The sequence below is a fragment of the Agelaius phoeniceus genome, chromosome 6, assembly GCF_051311805.1.
Source record: "Agelaius phoeniceus isolate bAgePho1 chromosome 6, bAgePho1.hap1, whole genome shotgun sequence".
Taxonomy (NCBI): Eukaryota; Metazoa; Chordata; class Aves; order Passeriformes; family Icteridae; genus Agelaius; species Agelaius phoeniceus.
This window is the reverse complement of record NC_135270.1, coordinates 32,714,065-32,734,324: the sequence shown is the minus strand read 5'-3', so window position 1 is coordinate 32,734,324 and position 20,260 is coordinate 32,714,065. Positions and strand designations below refer to the sequence as shown.

The following is a 20,260-nucleotide window of genomic DNA, read 5'->3' as shown; positions in this document are numbered from 1 at the left end:
CTTTTTCTCACTTGAAATGTACCAGCTGATAGCGTGACCCGTCAGCATTCAGTAAAAACCTGATAAGTGAAAAGGCTCTTTGTTATTGTATGCTCAGTGAAAGCATGCTTAAGCACTGTATGCTTGCATTGTACAACATGCCTTTCTTAGGCAGCCTGATGGAAGGTGTGTACCTGAGGGCTACGCTGCCCTAAGCATGCCTGTAACTTTCTTAGCACAACTAATTATCTCGGTGCTATCATTTAAAGAGAACATATCTTTGCATGCTCGTTTAGTTACTAAGCAGTCAAGGAAGGGTGGAAGTTTCTCTGTACTTGTTATCCTACTGTTCTCTACTTCTGCCTAAAAATCTGCTCTGAGGAGAAAGAGATGTTCCAAAAGATCTCCAACAGACAGCCAGTTTTTACCACCATGCATACAGATATATACGTAAAATTTGATTAGAATTTTGATAATGGCAAATAGGTTCAATTCCATCCTTTTATTGTGGCTCTGACAGTTTCTCACAGATGTTGGAAAATATTTTGTAAGGCAGAGTGTATTATTGACTACAGAGAATGAAGGATAATAGAAGGGTAATGGGGCTTGCTGACATATCAAATAATTTCTATCCAATTAATATCACAGTAATAACTTCTGTGCTGTTGCATAATTTTGGAGTATGTATGGGGTTTGGATTTTTTGTGGTTTTGGTTTTCTTTGTTAGCATTTTAATACACATTCATTGTTGTGTCACAGTTTTAATTTTGGCTGCCAATAATGTATTCATGTTAGATTGAAGTATCAATGTTAACCAACTAACATGACATTCTGAACCTGGTTCAAGATCAATTCAGAGCCCCCTGGGTTCCAAAATAATTTGAAGTAAAATATTTAACTGAGCTCATCCTCAGATCAAAAAGCACTTTACAAATTTCACTAAGTGAACAAGACTTTACACAAAACCTTAAGTGTTTTCTGTTCAGAAGATTTCCCACTCATTCCCCAAATAACAGGAGTAGAAATTATCGTGGCTCTCACTTTTCCCATGAATAAGCTAGAGGTAGGAAATTAAGATCCAGATTCAGATTTTCAGGAACTTTATGTAAGGGATCCAAGTTAAGTGGACCTCGACAAGAGTGTTCAGGCAAAAATCTGTCTTTGCTTCCTAATATTTGTATCTGACATACACAGTGTGTACCATCAAGCCTTCATTTTTGACACTTGAATGAATGAAATCAAGTCCAGTAAAGAGTTTGTTTATGTAATATCTGAATTTTCAAAAGATGGATAAGACTGTTCAATGAGTGATAGTTTTCTGAAAGTTTCATGACTTCCAGGTCAAACCACTTGTAATTTTTAGACAAAAGCTACCAAGATGCCAATGTCAGAGAGCATGTCAGTAGTAACTGCTGGAACATCTCTTTATTATCTTACTTAAGAACTCAAATTTCTGTGCCTTACCACCAATGAAAAAAAGTGGTACACTAATTTCATTTTGAGATAGTGGGGGATTTTAAATTAATAAATGAATTAGCCTATATTGTTTATTTAGTCTTGAATGAGCACCTAAAAAACTCAAAAAACTCCATGATTTCAAAAATGTGGTGGTGGTAAAGCCTAGGCTAGGACGGGAATGGTAGAACTGATACCAGAATGTGGATGTACAGATCTTATTTAAAAAAAAAAAAAAAAAAAAAAAAAAAAAAAAAAAAGAACAAATCTGATAAACTAACTTTAAAGAGCTATGCTTTCGACTTCATCCTAATGATTACTGAACTTTTACAGAAATTACAGGCATTTTTTCTACTGTGTTCTGTGACACAGTTTATAGTAATCTTCAATGTCCTGGCTTTTTTATGGATCCAAGGTGATAATTAGAGTTTATGTTTATAAGGAGACGATAAAAACTTTGTAGCAGAGACAGAATATTTATTAATCCGGGATAAACTACAAAGGAAGCAAGTACTAGATTTTACAGGAGGTGATACCAGGTGCATTAGTTTGAAGAGATTTTTTTCCATGCTAATGTTTCATAACTGTGTCTTCATTATTTAAGACCTGCACTAATTGCTGCAGTTATTTATTTCCAAGGTTTTGGTCTTGTCTGGACACAACTATGAAAAATCTCATCCATTCTCTAACTTCAGACACCTGATTCGTCAATGAATTAATTTTAATCTGATCTCTTAAAATTATTCTATCAAAATCTGAACATTTAATTATCTTTCTATGTTTTGTTTTAGAACAAAAATATTTTTCTTGTGTAACTCACGATGAAGAGAAGGTCTAGCAGATGCACTCTAAATCTCTGTCTATCTCACTGATACTTCTGTTTGAAGTATGAGTGGAATTGATGTAACTTAGATCATTGATCTACCCAGTGGTAATAAAAACAGAATGAGAGGTTTTTCTGGATATACTTTGCAGGTTTAGATTAACAGAAAGTTATAAGTTTTGTGTGAAGAAAAATGTGGTTCTAGATTTGGAAAAAAAAAAAAAAGAAAAAAGTCACAGAATACTTGAATATTCATATCTCTAGTAATTTTCTTTCCCCAGATGAGTTTTGTAGACATGAACATTTTGAAATAATGGATGTCAGGCAGTAATTTCTGTGGCAGAAACTCACAGTGGGAATATAACAGTTTCCCTGTAAGACAGTTTGAAGTGGTGATAGATTTTGTAACTTTGTAATTTCCTTTTTCTTCATATGTCAAGAGAGAGATGAATCCAACTTAGCATATGTGCAAGCATAAAATCGGTCTCAGTATTCACAACAAGAAAATCTAAATTAGCTCTTAGTGATAACTAAGGTTTCATGGAAGCAGGCAGTATGAACTTTGAAAGTCCAAGCACACAGTAACTTGTCAACTTGAGGAAGAAAATTTGTTATTCTGCAAGTGTCTGCATTTGAAACAGGATATCAGAAATAATTTTTTTTTTAATTTGCTTGCTTACATCTGTGTGCTGTATTTGCATTGGTAATCAGTTGAACCAGATGTTTATGGTGGTGTAGCATAACAAACCTGCAAGTATTCTATACATCTTGGGACATATGCCAACCTAACATACTATGAAGACTTTACCTTTTTCTGCTGTATTAAGTGCTCAGTGAGCAGTGCACTTGTTGCTGATTTTGAAGTTACAAAGTTCAAGCATTTTATAGGTTCTTGCATATGATTTCCTTGCACAAGCAGAACTAAGATCTTTGCTGAATGTTTTTCCTTTTATTCTTAAAACAACGTGTACATGGAGAAGAAAGGATAAGGTGGGGGGGATTGCTAGATAAAGAAAACCACACAGATACAAACGAAGTAGACACGGGAAAATGGAGACAATGGCAAAGACCTGGGCTCTTCAGCTGTTAATTGATGGCCCATTAAGAACACACAAACAGCATTTGGAGAAGACACATCTGGACTTTGTAACTGATAAGGCAGCAAATATGAAGGTTTTTAAAATATTTGAAGGTAATCTATAAGACAGCGAAATTTAGGAAGAGCTGTTTAGTGGAATGGGAGTGGGGAAGAGAAAAGTGACGCTAGGGGATTGACAGGTGGAGCTATAAAAAGGCTGGTTTTGCATAACAGTGCCCAGTCAGTGTGCTTGCCTGGCAACCCTATGCCTGATCACAGCAGTTTATCTTCCTACTTAATACTCACTATTTTCCCTGTGCGTGAGTGCTGTAAGGAGTGATGCTAACAATCAGACCTCAAATGAAGCTCTGCTATGTTTGTGGTGCCAGCAGCTGGAGCAAGTAAGAGCATCTTCATCAGTGGCTCTTGGCTCTGTGGATCTTAGAAGGATTGACAGTTACTGAGTGAATTGGGGTGAGTGAATTTGAGGTAGGAACTGGAATCAGACTTTGGGTGAAGGAACACACATTTTCTGTACCAGCATCCAGAGCAAGCAGGAGTTTCCGCATCAACTGCTGCTGAAGGACCTTGGGTCATCAGTCCTAGGTGCAAGCTGTAGGGGTCTGGGTGAAGTGAATTGAGGGTCTTAGTGCCAATAGCTGGCATGGGAACTACAGTTCATAGGGCCCATGTGCCTAAGCACCAACTGCTGGGGGTGGGTGACACTGGAGTCAACATTTTCCCTTCACCTGGATCATGAGGGCCATGCGTGTGTAATTTGCAAAGCAAACGTCAAGCTGGCAAGTAAGAGGCCCTAGTATTAGGCAGAGGGCCTAAGCAGATAATTGAGGGAACTGCAAATTTTTGTGTGCTTGTGAGTCTAGAGAGCTTCACAAACAAACTTCAATCCTCATCCTGAAAAGAAATTATTTTTTTCCTATTTTGGAATAGTCAAACACTGGAACAGGTAGTCCAGGAAGGCCAGAAGTCTCTGTCTCAGGACATATTTATAACCTAATTGGATATGGTTCTGAGCACCTCATTGATGTTGATGCTACTTTGAGCTTAGGGGTAGAACTAGACAGTTTCTAAAGCTCACTTCCAACTCAAGATAGAAACAGAATTTCTCAGGTTAGAAAAAACCTCTAAGATCACTGAGTTCCACATTGTTCATCACTGAGCACCGCATTGTTCACCACTAAATCATGTCCCCAAGTGCCAAATCGAAAAATCAAACCCAGAGATGGCAATTCCACCACTTCCCTGGGCAGCATATTCCAGTGCCTGACCACTCTTTCAATGAAGATTTTCTTAAGATCCAATCTAAACTTCTATTGCAACTTCAGACCATTTCCTTTCATACCTTTCAACCTTCATTTCAACCTTTCCCTTGTTATCTGTGAGAAGATGCTGACACCCACCAGGCTGTAATCTCCTTTCAGGTAGTTGTAGAAAGTGATAAAGTCCCTGATGTGCTACCCCCAGGCTTATCTCTAGCAAGCCTCGTTTTATCCCTTTCCCCTTCAAATCTAATTTAAGGCTCTTTCGTTGAGCCCTGCTGAAGCCTATGTGAAGATCCTTTTTCTGCTTTGGGACAGGTGTGCCCCATCTGTTGTCAACAGGCTTGATGTTTTGTAAACTGATCTGTGATGAAAAACCACAAAATCCTGCTGGTAACACCAGGCTCAGAGCAGTTATTCATCTGTGTGATTTTCCTACTCCCATCTTCTCCTGCAACTGCCAGAAGAGAGAACACTACTGGTGCTCCAGATCCCTCAATGTGTTACCCCAAAGCAGTGAGGTCCCTCTTGATATTCCTCAAGCTTCTTGGGACTTCATTGCTGCCCACCTGAAAAACCAGTAATGGATGATAATTAGAGGGCTGTACCAGACTGGAAAGCTTCTTGGTTACATCTCTAACCTGGACCCCAAGGAGGCAGCAGACATCTCTATGCCTTGGGTCCAGTCAGCATATTGATCCCTCAGAAGGGAGCCATGGAGGACTTTTTTGTCATAACTGAGGCAGTCATGGTGTGCCAGGTAGACTAATTCACCCTGGACTATTCCCCAACCTGTCCATGCTGCCGTGTGCCTGACCCTCACTCCCAGAGCCTCATTCCTATTGTACAAGGGCACCTGGGAAGGTGAGGTAGGCTGGGAGGGGATTCACCAATTGCCTTGAGCAGAGACCTGGCTCTCCTCATGTCTTAGGTCCCCTCCTGCTGCCTGGTGACCAAACAGTTACATACTCTTTGCTTCTTGTGGTGTGGCTGGCTGGTGAACATAATTTGGTGTGAATTTGTAAAGTGCAAAGTATGTAAGTGATTATTAAACATTTAAATTTTATGAATTTATCTGATGAAAACATATCAAGGTTTGGCTCTCTAATTTGCTTGTGAATGTGTTGGCTGATTTTTGGTAGAGCAGGTGTTACAGAATTCTTACGTGAACCTTATGAAGTAAGCAAGCACTGCTAACGTTATCTGGGACAGGAGCAGTGGGGAATACAGCGATACCGACTTTTCTACAGAAATCAACTTAATTGCAAAATTAAGTGCACTTTCCTTTGGCACCATCTAATTTATGAAAAAAAGCACAAAGCAAATGAATATGCTTTTATTATTCTTTGTAAGATCATTAGGTATATACTGAGAAATATGCTTAAGTTTATAGAAATCTTTCCAGTAATTGTGCTTGCCCTCAATTATTGATCCAAGGTAATGACATCAGTGACTGACCCTGTAGTTAACTCACATATTTCCACTCAGTTTTCTAGAGTGACTGATCTGTCATGTTTTTAGGACATTTCTACTGCCTGCAGATTTGTACTCCTACTGGAGTAGCAATAATTGTAAGACTTAAACCACTATGCAGGGAAAACTGCCATGCAGCTGCTGGTTGGTGATTTGAATATTTTATTTTGGAGGGTATAGTTGATGAATATGATTCATTTATGCACTTTCAATCTCCTGTTCCAGTCAGTTCTTGTCTAAACCTTGAGTATTTCACTTTCTATAGCCCAGCTTTTTAATATGTGTGAATGCTTGACATGGAATGGATGACAGTTGAATGTACTTAAATTTTCCCATTTTATTTCTGTGCTAGCCCTCCTAATTTATTCAGTCTTCTTTTTTTCATGTATTTTGTATGAAGACTGTTAAAGTATCTGCTGTGTTTTCAAATCCTGTTTGAAAGATTTCTGTTGTAATTTTCCTGCATCTGATGCATTTTTGCTTTTCAGCTGTAACAGATGTGGATGATTACCGAGTATTAGTTTTTTTTTAAAAACAATTTCCAAAAATAGCAGAGTTCACTTCTGAAATAAATTTCAGAAGTCATAATTCAGGATTGTAATGGATAGTTAAGGTCAAATATACATGACAGTAATTTATGGTTTTCAAAAGTTTTTGTTGAAATATGAATGTAATTCATCTTAGCAGACTTCTTTAAAAAGTTTTACTGATAGAAAAAACCCAACAAATTAACAGATGTGTGCATATACATAGTGCAGTATCAGCATAATGGAGTATGGATTAAGAAATGGAAGATACAGCTGGATTTCAAAGGTATTATATCCTCATATTAAGCATATTTTAAAATAATTTGTTGGCACCATAGCTCTATAAACTATGAAGTTTCTTTAATTCTGTGGTTTAACATTGGGGAAGTAATTGTGGCTGACACTGAGTCTTGTTTGTGTGTGTATATATATACCCACATAAAGGAATTTGCCATTGAAATGTATCAATTTTCTAGTAAATTTTAAAAACTATGCCCAGAATTCTTTTTGTCTAGGTAATAAATACCACCATATATGTGATTCACACTGTTCTAAAATTCTCTCAATAAGGATATTATCAGAGAGGTTGAATTAATAGTTTGAGGAAGAGCACTGCATGTTATAGTTCTTCAATGTCCTCTACACTCCTTAATATGTCTGTATATTGAGTGAATGCTCAAATATACATTATTATACCTGTATATTTGCTAGTACAGGATAACTACAGGTATTGTACTTCCTTTAGAATTCTTTCTCTGTATAATTTGTGATCCTCCATGTACACATATAAATTTGAACCTGTTTCATAGCTTTCCCATTCTTACCAATCCTTGTTTGCCTGGCAGCTCATCAGCTTTATGTTCACAGCCATATTTATGTCTTGTTTATAGAAGATTTGAAGAAGAAGCTTCAGCCTTAATCTAAGCCTCTGTTTTCTTGATTAAAATCTCTTTAAAACCCATCATTGTCTTCCCCAAGATATAAAATAGTTACAAAGAATCATTTAATAATTCTAGACCCTGTGGTACCTTGCATTTCTGCTTCAGACCTATCTTATCTCATACTGCTTTCATATCATCTTTGGGTCATTAACAAAAAAAATTATTTATACGGCAACATTCCAGCTCTCATGGCTTTTTTTTCCCCCCTTCCTCCTAAAATCTGGATAGGTAGCATGTAAATACTTATTGGCTATTCACAGGCTCACTCTGGTTCTGAGACCTGATGCAAAGTCCTGGGTCTTGCAAACTCTCTGTATGTGTTTAAATGCTACTATCTGTGGTTCTACTGCCTAGACCTGACAAGCATGACTTAAATTCAGGTCACTGTGACATTGAAAATCTCCTCTGAGAATATTGTTTAAAAAAAAATAGTATCTGTAAAGGTTTCTTCTATCTTCATTTAGAAAGGAGCTAGCCTATAAGTTCATATAGTGACTGAGCAAATTCTGCTTTGTTTAATTTTTTTTAGGACTTTTCCAATTTGTTTTGAGTTCCTAAAATTTAAAGAAGATGATTTTTTGTCTCATTATATGGCCCTTATTTTCAAAGCTGTGTGCTAAGTATCTCTTTTGTCAACAGTTGATATAGACCATGTTTAAAATCCTGAATGGTATTGGGTTCTGTAAAAAAGTCCATATGATTTTTGACTTAAAGTCAGCATTTAAGTTTCCTGGTAAAAACTGTCAGTCCAAAAGGGAAAATTTATATCTTTAACAAAGTATGATATTAAATAAATGTCTGAAATATTTATAGTTGATAGTTCAGAGAGACTAGTCATATACAAAATACATGATTTAAAGAATATGCTAAAAAAGTGCATTCCCATTCTCATTTTGAAATAGATATGATCTAAATGTTTGTTGCTGCTGGTATCTTTACTAATCTGGTAGTGGTCATGCACTAAGATTCCAAAAGGCTGACGGCTTCTATTTGGATTCCTTCTTGCTGTCAGGTGTCAAGTTTTTTAAATTGGTTCATCTGTAATTGAGACAAGACACTGGCCATTGCATTAATATTTATGGTCATCTTTCAAACAGTAAAAATTTCTAAGCTAAACCCTACAGATTGAGTTTATTATGCCAAAATGTCTTACATTTGTGAACTTCACTTATGAGTTAATTTCTGCAATGAAATTTATTGTAAATTTGTCAGAATGGGTGTCCTATGTTATGTCTTCCCATTACTAACTGCTTCACTTGCACCAGATGTAAAAGAAATGGGCAAAACAAACAAAATATATGCAACTATGTATATACACAACAATGTAGCTTACATTCATTTCTCTGTCCAAAAGGATGCTCCTTCAAAATGAACTATAACATAGTTTCCTAACATATCTAGTGCATTTCTTTATTTGCTTATATAACCTTTACCAGAGGTTATGAATGTGAGAGTTGCAAAGCACACCAGTTCTGACACCACAACTCATAGAATCATAGAATGGTTTGGGTCAGAAGGAACTTTAAAGATCGTCTAGTCTAGCCTCTGCCATGGGCAGAGACATTTTTCACCGGATCAGGTTGCTCAGAGACCTCTTCCAATAATGGGACATCCACAGCTTTCCTGGACAACGTGTTCTGGTATCTTATCACCCACATTCTAAAATAGTTCTTTCTTGAGTCCAACCTGAATCTACACTCCTTTAGTTTAAACCTGTTGTCCCTTATCCTGTCCTTAAAAGCCCTGGTAAAAGGTCTCTTTTCATCTTTCTTATAAGTCCCCTTAAGTGTTGAAGCACTTCATTGAGATCTCCCTGAAGCCTTCCCTTCTCCAGGATGACTAACCCCAGCTCTCTCAGCCTTTTTGATGAGACCATTGTTCCCCCCCTCTAAGCCTTTCTTGACAAGAGAGCTGCTCCAAACCTCTGACTGTTTCACAGCCCTCCTTGGGACCTAACGTGTCCATCCTTGGTCTAACATGTCCATCCAGTAATAATGATAAGGTACTTAGGCGGGGTACACCTTTCTTGGATAATTCCACTTCCTTGATCAGCATGGTGTATATTTTCATTCTTTTAGTCAATCTGCCATTCTGTTAATTAACATGTATGCTTAATGTCACTTCCTTTCTGTCGTGGTTTAACCCCAACCAGCACCCAAGCCCCATGCAGTCACTTGCTCTCTCCCACACCAGTGAGATCAGGGAGAGAATCAGAAGGGTAAAAGCCAGAAAACCCCTGGATTGAGACAAATACAGTTTAATAGGGAAAGCAAAAGCTGTGCACACCAGCAAACAAAACAAGGAATGAATTCAGTGCTTCCCATGGGCCAGCAGGTGTTCAGCCATTTCCAGGAGAGCAGGGCCCCATCACCTGGAATGGTGAATGGGAAGGCAAACACCATCACTCCAAATGTCCCCCCTTCTTCCTTCTTCCCCCAACTTTATATACTGAGCATGATGTCACATGGTCTGGAGTGTCCCTTTGGTCAGCTGGGGTCACCTGCCCTGGCTGTGTCACCTCCCAACCTCCCATGCACCCCCAGCTTCCCCACCAGCATGGCTGTACGAAAAGGCTTTGGCTCTTTGCAAGCCCAGCTCAGCAATAACAAAAACATCTCTGTATTATTAATCCTGTGTTCAACACAAGTCCAAAACTTGGTCCTCTACCAGCCACTGTGAAGAAAATTAACTCTATGCCTGCTCAATTCAAAACATTTTCTTAAAGAATGACAGGGCTCTGCCTGATAGGAGAGGACATATTTAATTTACCTGAGATGCACCTACCTGGTCTGCACAGCTAGTTTACCCCAGCTCTATTAAGAGTCTTCTCTTTCTCATGCATTACAGTTTAAAATCAAAGGAGTAATTTTAAAAGAATATTTAGTACTCAGCTTTAATGATAGATGATACATAAATATTTTGGATATTACACTTGGTCTTGGTATTTGGTGTGGATATCCCTTTGTGGTCACTCTCTCATGCTGTCTCATTTCCACAAAGAACTGCATAAAGGGAAAGGTGGAGAAAGCTGTGATACAAAGGGCAGCAAACTATCTAAATTCTTCAGTGGAAACCACCTGGATTTGGATTAAAAATAAAAAATAACTAAAATGGTCCAATATATGCTACTCGACTTTCTGAAGCAATTTTTTATTCAAAGAAGGTTTTTTTTTTTGTTTTTGTTTGGGATTTTGGTGGAGTTTTTGTGTGTGTGTGTGTGAGTTTTATTGCTGTATATTTGCTTATTCTGCCTTGCTGATGCCTTGATATAAGATAGGGGAGTATGTTCCAGAGTTATGATTAGGCTTTTGTCCAACCACTGTTGAAGGCGTAGACTGACAACGGAAACCCCAACTCTATTTTTAAAATCTTCTGAGAACTGTCAGAAGGCGCTGTGTGAATTTCCATTAAAGAACTCTGCTGTCATCATAAGGATCCATTTGCAGTGAACACGCTGTAGTTACCTGGAGAAATTTGTATGCTTACTGCAGGAAGACAGGCCTCAGAGAGGCCCCACCCTTGATACGTTTCTACAAAGAAATAGAGGCTTTTAATTTATAAAAATGTATTAAAAACAACCAACAGCCAGTACTGGAAGTAAAATTAAATCTCCTGAGAATCCACCTCCCCCTCACCACCACTGATTTAAGATTGTACTGGATATTGGTTTCCTTCATTTGTTTGTGGGTTTTGTGGTGATTAAAAATATGAAGTGCTCAAGCACACCTCTTTTTTAGATGTTAACACATAAGCTTACCAGAAGATTTATTTATAGACATTTAAGCAGAGGAAAACCCAAGATGAGATATTCATGTGACCTCTTCCTGATTCAATTACATGACTGTGATGTCTGTATTTTGGGACCAAAGTAGTCATGCAGTATGCACTTCTGTGTGGAGGTCCTAATGAATTTTATCATATTGCAGCAGACCTGTATAAGGTTTTCTAATTACAGAAGTGAAAAATATAATTTGAAACGTTTATGAACCTTTCTTGTTTCATAAGCTGACTCTGATTTAAACCTTGCTTTAGGTTATCCTTGGATACATCCTTTAGCACACAATATTCCAATATAAATTTATGGAGTGAGTATGTTAGTATTTATTGAAAAATTTTATCTTCATTATTATAAGTGGACAGTGTGGGCAGAAGAAGTGCTTTCAAGAAATATAGAGAAGATTCACGTCTCTTTGGCTGAATGGCAAAATGTAACTGCTGTGAGACAAAATTGGTAGTTCTGTAAATGGGAAACAATTGCTTTGCTGGCATGTATGTAAGAGAAAAACCAATAAAAATGGTTTAATGACTGGAAATGTAGTTTGGGTTTGTTTATTTTTTAAAAGGTAATAATTAAATTTGTCTGGATAATTTATCTTTCTTAGCAGTTTACAGTTTTCTTTAAAATTTTTCCCATTATTATAATTTGCAATTTATGTATTTTTTGATGAGCAGGCACAGGTTTTTTCTTCTGCTGCCTTATAATATGATTGAAAATCTTAAACATGTAAATACTGAATAGAATATGGCAATGTGGGTACCTGTTACACAGCCTTTTAAGTTGAATAGAAGTATAAGGTTATCTATAAGAGCATTCGAATTAGGACAAAGTATGTCCAAACATAAGTTTGAAAATAATTATTTCCAGAACCTTTTAAATGTTCACACAGGTTCAACATGGATCATATACATTGCATATTGCCTCTTTGTTCTGTTTGTTTATAATTTTATAAGGAAGCATAGGATTAAAGTTCATATTACTCATATTAATTTAAAAAGAGGGATTTGAGCTGTTGAAGAACTTGGTGACATTGTTTTGATCTGAAGAAGAAAAGAGAATAAAAGAATACACAACAAAACTGTCCTGGAAGACACAATACACTTTATTTCCCTTTGTACATTCTTAGTTTATGTCCAAAGAGGAGGCTCACAAGTTGTCCTCCCTGTCAAAGTCTGCAGGCTGAGGGTGATGGCTCCTGCTGCTTCACATCACCATGTCTGTATCACACCTTTCCTCATGTGCTTGGTGAGGCTAAGCTGCCTCTAACAGCCACCCACTATTCAGGGGACCTCAGGATTCCACAGCCATTGTAGTTTTGTCTGGGGACTGCTGATCAATGCTGAGCCTTCAGTAAAGACCTGCTAGGCTGCATTTATAGTGTGACCTAGGTAAGTGTGTAAGCCTAGTAGGGTGCAGCTAATTTTTGTTGGTTTCTTTGTTTCTATGTGTTTTGGGTTTGGGTCAGTTTTGATACTTAAAAGCATTTTTGATGTTTTATTTGGTTTCCTCTTTCTTTTTTCTCATGACTAATCAAAAAAAGAAAGAAGTTGCTTTTTTGACAAAGAGTAGGCAAAATGAAAAATCCATGTCATACACTAGCTTTGTAACTGTAATACATTTTTTTTCAAGTGAGAAATGTCTTCCAACAAAAACAAAGTCCAAAATATTCAAAACTTCAATTCGTCAAATCTGTACTGCATAGTATACATGAGTGTGGATGCTGAGAGAGAGAAACACATAGTTTCCTAGGCATGGTTCTGGGAAAAGCTGTGAGAAACTCGGAGAAAAGAATTATAAACAATTATCTTAAGTTGTTGCATCTGGTGTTTGTGAACAGGTGGAATGTGTTATGGAAATATGTTTACCAAAGGGTGGTTTCTTAATTAACCACTCATGTGAAATGTATTGATAAAATGACCAATCAGGTCCACCTGTGTCGGACTAGGATATAAAAGAAGATGTTGCAATAAACGCAAGAACTTTTACCATTTTGCCTTCTGATACAATTCTGTGTCATCTCTGACTCACCAGTGACACAGGAGTGTCAGTCACTGTGTAACAATGAACAATTATTTTCTTTATTTAGAATGGAATTGCTTTAGCAAATAAATAAAGATTTACACAGTGGAGCTTTTGGAAATTTCCCCCAAGGAATTTTTTGTTGAGGGTTACAACTCAGTTATTTGGCAGAGGAGAAGTGATATGACCATGAAGCAAGACTTCTGATGTAGTTATGTACTTTGCTCTGAATCTGATGTCTGCATACACATGTGATACACAATTGTTCTTAATTGAAGGAAAATGACTTTATTTTTGCAGTACAGAAACCTAAACAAACTGAATTGTTCTAGCTAGATGGCAAATGAATACATTAAGTTATTTTTTTGGATCATAGCCTCAAACCCAAAACAACCCAAGATTTAATCAAAGAAGCTTTTAATTTTTATGAACTTAATTAGGAAGTCTAAATATTTAAGACTGTGTTGCTGTGGTAAATAATAAATTCAGCAGCCAGAATTTTTCCACATCCTTTATCTGAAGTAGAAGAGCAATAGCAGAAATAATATGCCATACCAGAATGGTTTTCTGTTCAGTTTTATGAAATTAATTTTTCACAGTGTAAAAGGGAGAAAAAATACACATTTGCCAATTGTGGCAGTAACAATAAGTGAAGCAATAAATCCCAAAAATAGTGCATGGGTTTATAGGTTTGAAAAGTTTTGTTCTTTTCAAATGTGGAAGTAGTGGAATCCTTTAATGTGGTGTTTTATGAAGCTTCTGTTTTAGGATTAGTGGAATAATTTACTATATCTACTAAGAAGCTGGAAACTAGGTAAATTATGGATGCTTTTTTAATGGATCATTTAAATGGATTTATACAACAGAAGCACATAGTTAACTCTCTTTATACTATTATTTAAGAAGTCTTGGTATGCTTCATCAGCTTGCTAATTAGAGTCACCTTTCTTCAATTACCTTCTTTAATGAGCAAAACAAGGCATGGATGTGCCAGATGTTTCATATACATCATCAGCCTTATATCAAGTGTAAAATTTGACTATAGCACAGAGACTGATCACTCTACAAAAAAAAAAAAATAGATCAAGTTAAAAAGCACTTTGACTTACTTCTATATTTTCACATTTGTCTGATGATTAGACTTGCTTCCCACAAAGCACTGTCTAGACATTCAATGTCTAACCTACAGCTTTTCTTAAAGCTGCTGTATTACCCATAATGTAGGTGGATATTGACTATATAATCCTCCTTTTTTTTGTAAAAACTGGCTATGATGCATTATTTTTTTGAGAATAAAACTTAAACTGTTCATATAATTATTATGAACATAAATAATACAATTAAAAATAATTATTTCCTCTATCTAAGTGAAACATGTATATGAATATGTATATGCTGAGCATGATGTCATATTGTCTGGAATGCCCCTTTGGTCAGTTGGGGTCACCTGCCCTGTTTGTGTCACCTCCCAACCTCCCCCACCTCCCCATATTCCCCAAATTCCTTGCCACTGTGGCCTTGGAAAAAGCAGGAAAGGCCTTGGCTCTGTGCAAGCCCTGCTCAGCAATAACAAGGAACTGGTGGGCGCAAACAAATTTACCAAGTCTATCTTTGGATAGAAGATTGTTAACTCTGCATATAGTTCCTTATTTTGTGAAGAAAAAAGTAGATTGCTGTAGATTGCAATTTCTGGTGAACTTCACTTGTTTTTCAAGATTATTCCAGAAAACTCTGAAGAAATGCAGTCTTATAGAAGAATCATTTTGTAGCCAGTGTTCAAATGCTATCAAGATGTTTATTTTCATTCTGTGCTTTGTGATAGAGGGAGAGATGTGAGTAGAATGTTGTCTATCAAAGAGTGAAAGTGGCTGTGGATTTTTACTTAGTTCATTTTTTTGCAGCACTGATCTACAATCAGCAAGTGTCTCACATTAATCAGGCCTGTATAGAGCATCAGCTCCATATGCCTGCTTGTTTTACTATGTTTTATAGATATGTGTTGGCTTTTTTGTAAAGTAATATATATTTCTTGAATGAAAGGATGCATTATCATCATGGTTTTCCATGGTTTTAGAGAAGAATGTACTCTTAAACAATTCTGTATCACTTTGCATTTAAGTTAGTTATTCCTGTGAAAGTACCTACCGGAAAGTTTATCATAGCTGTGAGTAAATTATAGGCAAAATATGTAATTTTTTTGAGAAAACTCTTTCTTCTTGTAGTATAATGACAAAGTTGATTACTTATCTAGAAGTGATTAATTTTAAATGCCATGTCAATTTTATTTTATCAGTTTATTTTCAGCACTGAATATTATAGAGATTAGGTAGATGTTGACTCAGTAGGTAATAAACTAAATGTATGGTATCATTTTCCAGCAATATTTGCTTGTATATATTTACTGTATTCATGGTTCTGTGCATGATAATATAAAATATATTGAATTGTTTCTATTTTTGAATACAACCCCTATTCAGATTTATGTGTACTATATAAATCACTACAACTCTAAATTATGGAATGTATATGCAACACAAATGAAGAAGGAGTTTCACTAATTGTTGGAATTTCCTTATTCTCAAATTCAGTGTTGAAAAACTAGTGAACAGAACAGGAGCAAGGTCATGTCAACAATACATTAATTCACCTTGATCACTGAATTCCTCTGCAGCCAGTCAAGTAATTGAGTAATGAAAATCAATTTTCCTTATGTTTTGCCTTACTATTTTATCACAGAAAGCTCAGTTTAAGTTCACCATCACTTTGTATTATATAATCTGAGGATGAAAACAGCCTGAACATCAAGACAAAATAGTGTTTGGTAATGAACTACTGGACTGTGGTCCTTTAAAAATTAATTTTTAAATATATATATATATAGTATACTGCTTAATTCTGTATTGCTGAAGACTAGGAATAAAAGTTTTCTGTTAAAAAAATAATTTTTTCACAAAAGACATACTTTTGTGTAGAGTCAATTTCAATAGAGTCAATGTTTATATTGACATTACTATATAGTCAAATTTGGAATACAGCTTCAGCTCTAGCCACAGCAAGTAGAAATTTACTTTTGCAGTGCACAAAATTATGTGGTTACCTATTTTCAAAAAGAACCCCAAATCCCCCAAACTGCCTTTTTCCTTTTTCCAAAAGTTATGCATGTGAATACACGAATGGACAATGGATGGTATTATGGCACATTAGCTACATGACACTGGGTAAATTCTGCAGTATTTCAGACCATGTGAAATATATTCTAGCAATTTTAACATGTTTTAATGCATAAACCTTCTTTGATTTGGGATGGAGTTACTTTGTGTGTGTCCTTTTGCTAAAGGGCTGAGAGATGAACCTTAACCAGATAAAAGATTTCTTGACTGAAGGGGAGAACTTCCACTTCCTCTTCATTCAGAATAAAAAAGTTAAGAATTGCTATGCATCTGTGTGAATAGATGAAATGATGGTAGTCTAGAATGTATCTCATGGTTAGCTTGATGATGCCACTGGTGGGAACCAGTTATTACTAAAGGATGCTTAGAATGTGTGTACTTTTTGAGGAAGAATAGCAAAAGCAGTTTCTTGTGCAAATGCCCATCTGTAGTGGACCATTGTTTATGGTCCACTTTCCTCCCTGTGATTCTGTGAACTACAAGCCTGTTTTATTAAAAATCAACCAACAAACCACCCAACCAAAGCAAACAAGCAAACAAACCAAACAACAAAACCCCCACAAAAATCCCCCACAAAAATCCCCCACAAAAACCCCAAACTCCACCTCCCAAAATAAATGGACTAGAAAATGGAAATGTCAGAGCTGCTAGATGAAAAAAATTGCACTTTAAACACTTACTGAATCAAAACCATTTAAATTTGTTGAATTCATGGTTCAAAAACTAGGCACTGAGAACAAGGTGCTGCTCAGACATGGTCTGTATTTTCATGATAGCCTAGCAACTCCATAAAACTCATTTCTATTAGCATCTTCAGGCCAGAAAAGCAATTACAGATCTCAGCCAGAATGATGGTTTTTTCAGTGAGAATATGTTAATACTGAATCATCTTAACAGGGAATAATCGTCTCATTTGCAGATTGTATTGGCTTTGCTAATTCTTTATGCTCAGTCATGAATGACTACTTTTTAAAGCTTTTCTGCAAAACATTCTGAAATGCCATATAATATAATATTCTTGCCACTTTAAAAAACTATTGAAGTTTTTTATCCTACATAGCAAATACCCAGCTTGTTAAGTGTTATAGCACAAAGGAAAGGGCACATTGGCCATTTAGGGGAATAACACAAAACATCAGTGTTGAATCCTGCATAAATTTCTTAAGACATTCTGTGCTTTTATTATGAGATTACTGCACTTAATGATTGATAAAGTTTTTCTGATGCCAGTGTAAATTCTAAGTGCTTACTTTTCTGAATTCTAGAACATTAAAATATTAATTTCATTGTATTAGGAACTCTTGCCCTTTTAAGCATGTGGATTTAAAAAGAAAATAGTTAATTTATTTGATTAATTCTCATTTTAAAGTAAGTTTTACATATGTTCATAGAATCATACAACAGTTTGGATTGGAAGAGATGTTCAAGATCATTCAGTTCCACCCCAGTGCCATGGGTGGGGAAACCTTCCACTAGATCAGATTAATCAGAGCCCCATCCAACCTGGCATTCAACACATCCAGGGATGGGGCATCCACAATTTCTCTGGGCAACCTGTGCCAGTGTATATCTACTGTAAGCCTACATTCTTTCAGTTTGAAGCTGTTACCCCTTGTCCTTTAAAAGATAGGATGTGCCCTTGTAAAAAGTGTGAAGACATAATTTTATTTTTTAGGGAACTATGAATTACAATATAGGCTACTAATGTACACCTCTGTGGAATGATGAATACTTTAGTGTAGTAGGGAAAATACAATTTGAGTTATATAGAAGTAATTTAATGTAATGATAAGTGTGTGCTAAGTTGCAAATCTCAATTTTATTCTAAATTCTGGTATTCATAAATTCATATTTTATTATTTTAATATTTTTACCTCTAAAATATGTATTTTCAAATATTGATACAGGAACTAGATTATGAAAAATGTTTTAAACATCTTTATTTTTATCTTACATAGAAATGGAAGCAGAAGCAACAGGAGGAAAGATAATTTTTTAGCATCAATTAATTCTGTCTAACGGCTACATTTTTTAGAATTGTTTGCAAATATGTTTCAAATTCTTTTGCTGTAGTGTTGAAACCATTTTTGATTGTCATGCAAAGCTAGATAAGAAAAATACTGTGTATAACTGCTGATTTATCTGAAATGTAATAATTGCCTATTTCAGTAAGAAGTGGTAAGCAGGCAGTGAAGGGTCGCCTGAAAAAAAGCCCTGTAACTTGCACTCACCTGTGAAATCACACAAGTGAAAAACATGCTTTTGATTTCCCTCTTTACAGGGAAAGTGTGTCACTTAGTTCCTTTGGTGAAAATTGCTTTCCTTCTCCCAGCTTTTGTTTCAAGTGCCCAAAGCCGTGGCCGTGCCATAGCAGCGCAGTTGCATAAGGGCCGTGTAAATAGCAGTGCTGCTTTTAGAACATAATTGTCCAAGTGATCTCAGCGCTCAGCACAGGCGGCTGTTGTGTATCTGCTTTGATAATAATAAGTGACACCAGTAGGACTTTGTAGCTGGAGGGGACAGTGACATATCATATCACTCCTGTTTTATCAGCTTCTGCCCCCTTAGAAACTTGTCAGGCAGTGTCTTTTGGCAAACAGTGGCATACATGCCCGTAACAAAATAAGTACTTCTACATGCTACTCTCTCAGAGGTTTTTTCTTAGTTAGTGGACAAGTTTTGGAAAATAAAATTATTTTAAATTCTGTATATAGCTTTGACACAGTCAAACACTAAAATTAATCTCTTTTGGCTTGCTTATATCAGCTTTAGTGTCACATATTAAGAGGTGAAAAAGGGCTTGGCACTTTATGTGTTTGGCTTTGTATTATGCAGCAATCTGTAAAAGTGCTTTTCTAGAGTGTTCTTATTCTTGGGATATGTCTTTTGAGGATCAAACTCTTTTGACTGAACTTCCACCTGAAAAATATCTCTTGGATCTTTGGTTGTACACAGAGATTTCTGTATTACATGGAAACTTAAAAGTTAAGATTCTGCATTCTGAGGAATAGTGTTGATAGTTTACTTTGCTAACAAATAGCACTGTTGTTTGCAAAATTGCAGTAAAGGTTTTTTACTGTAAGCATTAAAATACTTAGCTGAGTAAAACTGAGTAACAGTGTCCTTACAGTTTGTTTTATATTGGTAAAGAAACAAAGGGACACAACAGTTGCAAAAGCCTTGGAGACAGTGTGCAGTCTTCGTCACTTTGATGAAGTCTTGAATGTAAATCTCTATAGAAATCTTTACATGTTTGTAGATCTGTTATAGATATACATCAAAAGAATCTCTGCATATGAACATTATATGATTTAGAAGATATATTGCATTAATTTTCAACAGATGTTGCAGGATTTCTTAACATTAGAGTGCGCATATAATTTTAAAATAATTTTTTTTCTTGTTCTTTGTATTGTGACAGGATGATGAAGTAGTACTTCAGTGTGTGGCCAGTATTCACAAAGAACAAAGGAAGTTTTGCTTGGCAGCTGAGGGACTTGGGAATCGCTTGTGCTTTTTGGAGCCAACATCAGAAGCTAAAGTAAGAAGCTGATACTCTCAACTGGTGTAACTGATCAGTGAATGTTAACCTACTTACTCACAAGCACATTTAATTATGGTTTCTTAAATATGATGCTAGAGGGACCTTATGTATACTTTTCTTCCTGACTGCATCTTAGAATTGTTTGCAAAAATTTCCTAGAGATTCCAAATAAATTTTGAGGCACACCTGAGAA

General features: G+C 36.1%; 1 protein-coding gene across 1 annotated transcript in view; it reads left to right on the top strand.

The window, feature by feature from the left end:
* RYR3 (ryanodine receptor 3) overlaps nt 1-20,260 on the top strand; it is a 196,058-nt gene that overhangs the window by 28,266 nt on the left and 147,532 nt on the right. Inside the window, exon 2 of the mRNA XM_077180355.1 lies at nt 19,945-20,064. Within this exon, the coding sequence (XP_077036470.1) occupies nt 19,945-20,064 (120 nt within the window). The remainder of the gene's footprint in view (nt 1-19,944; nt 20,065-20,260) is intronic.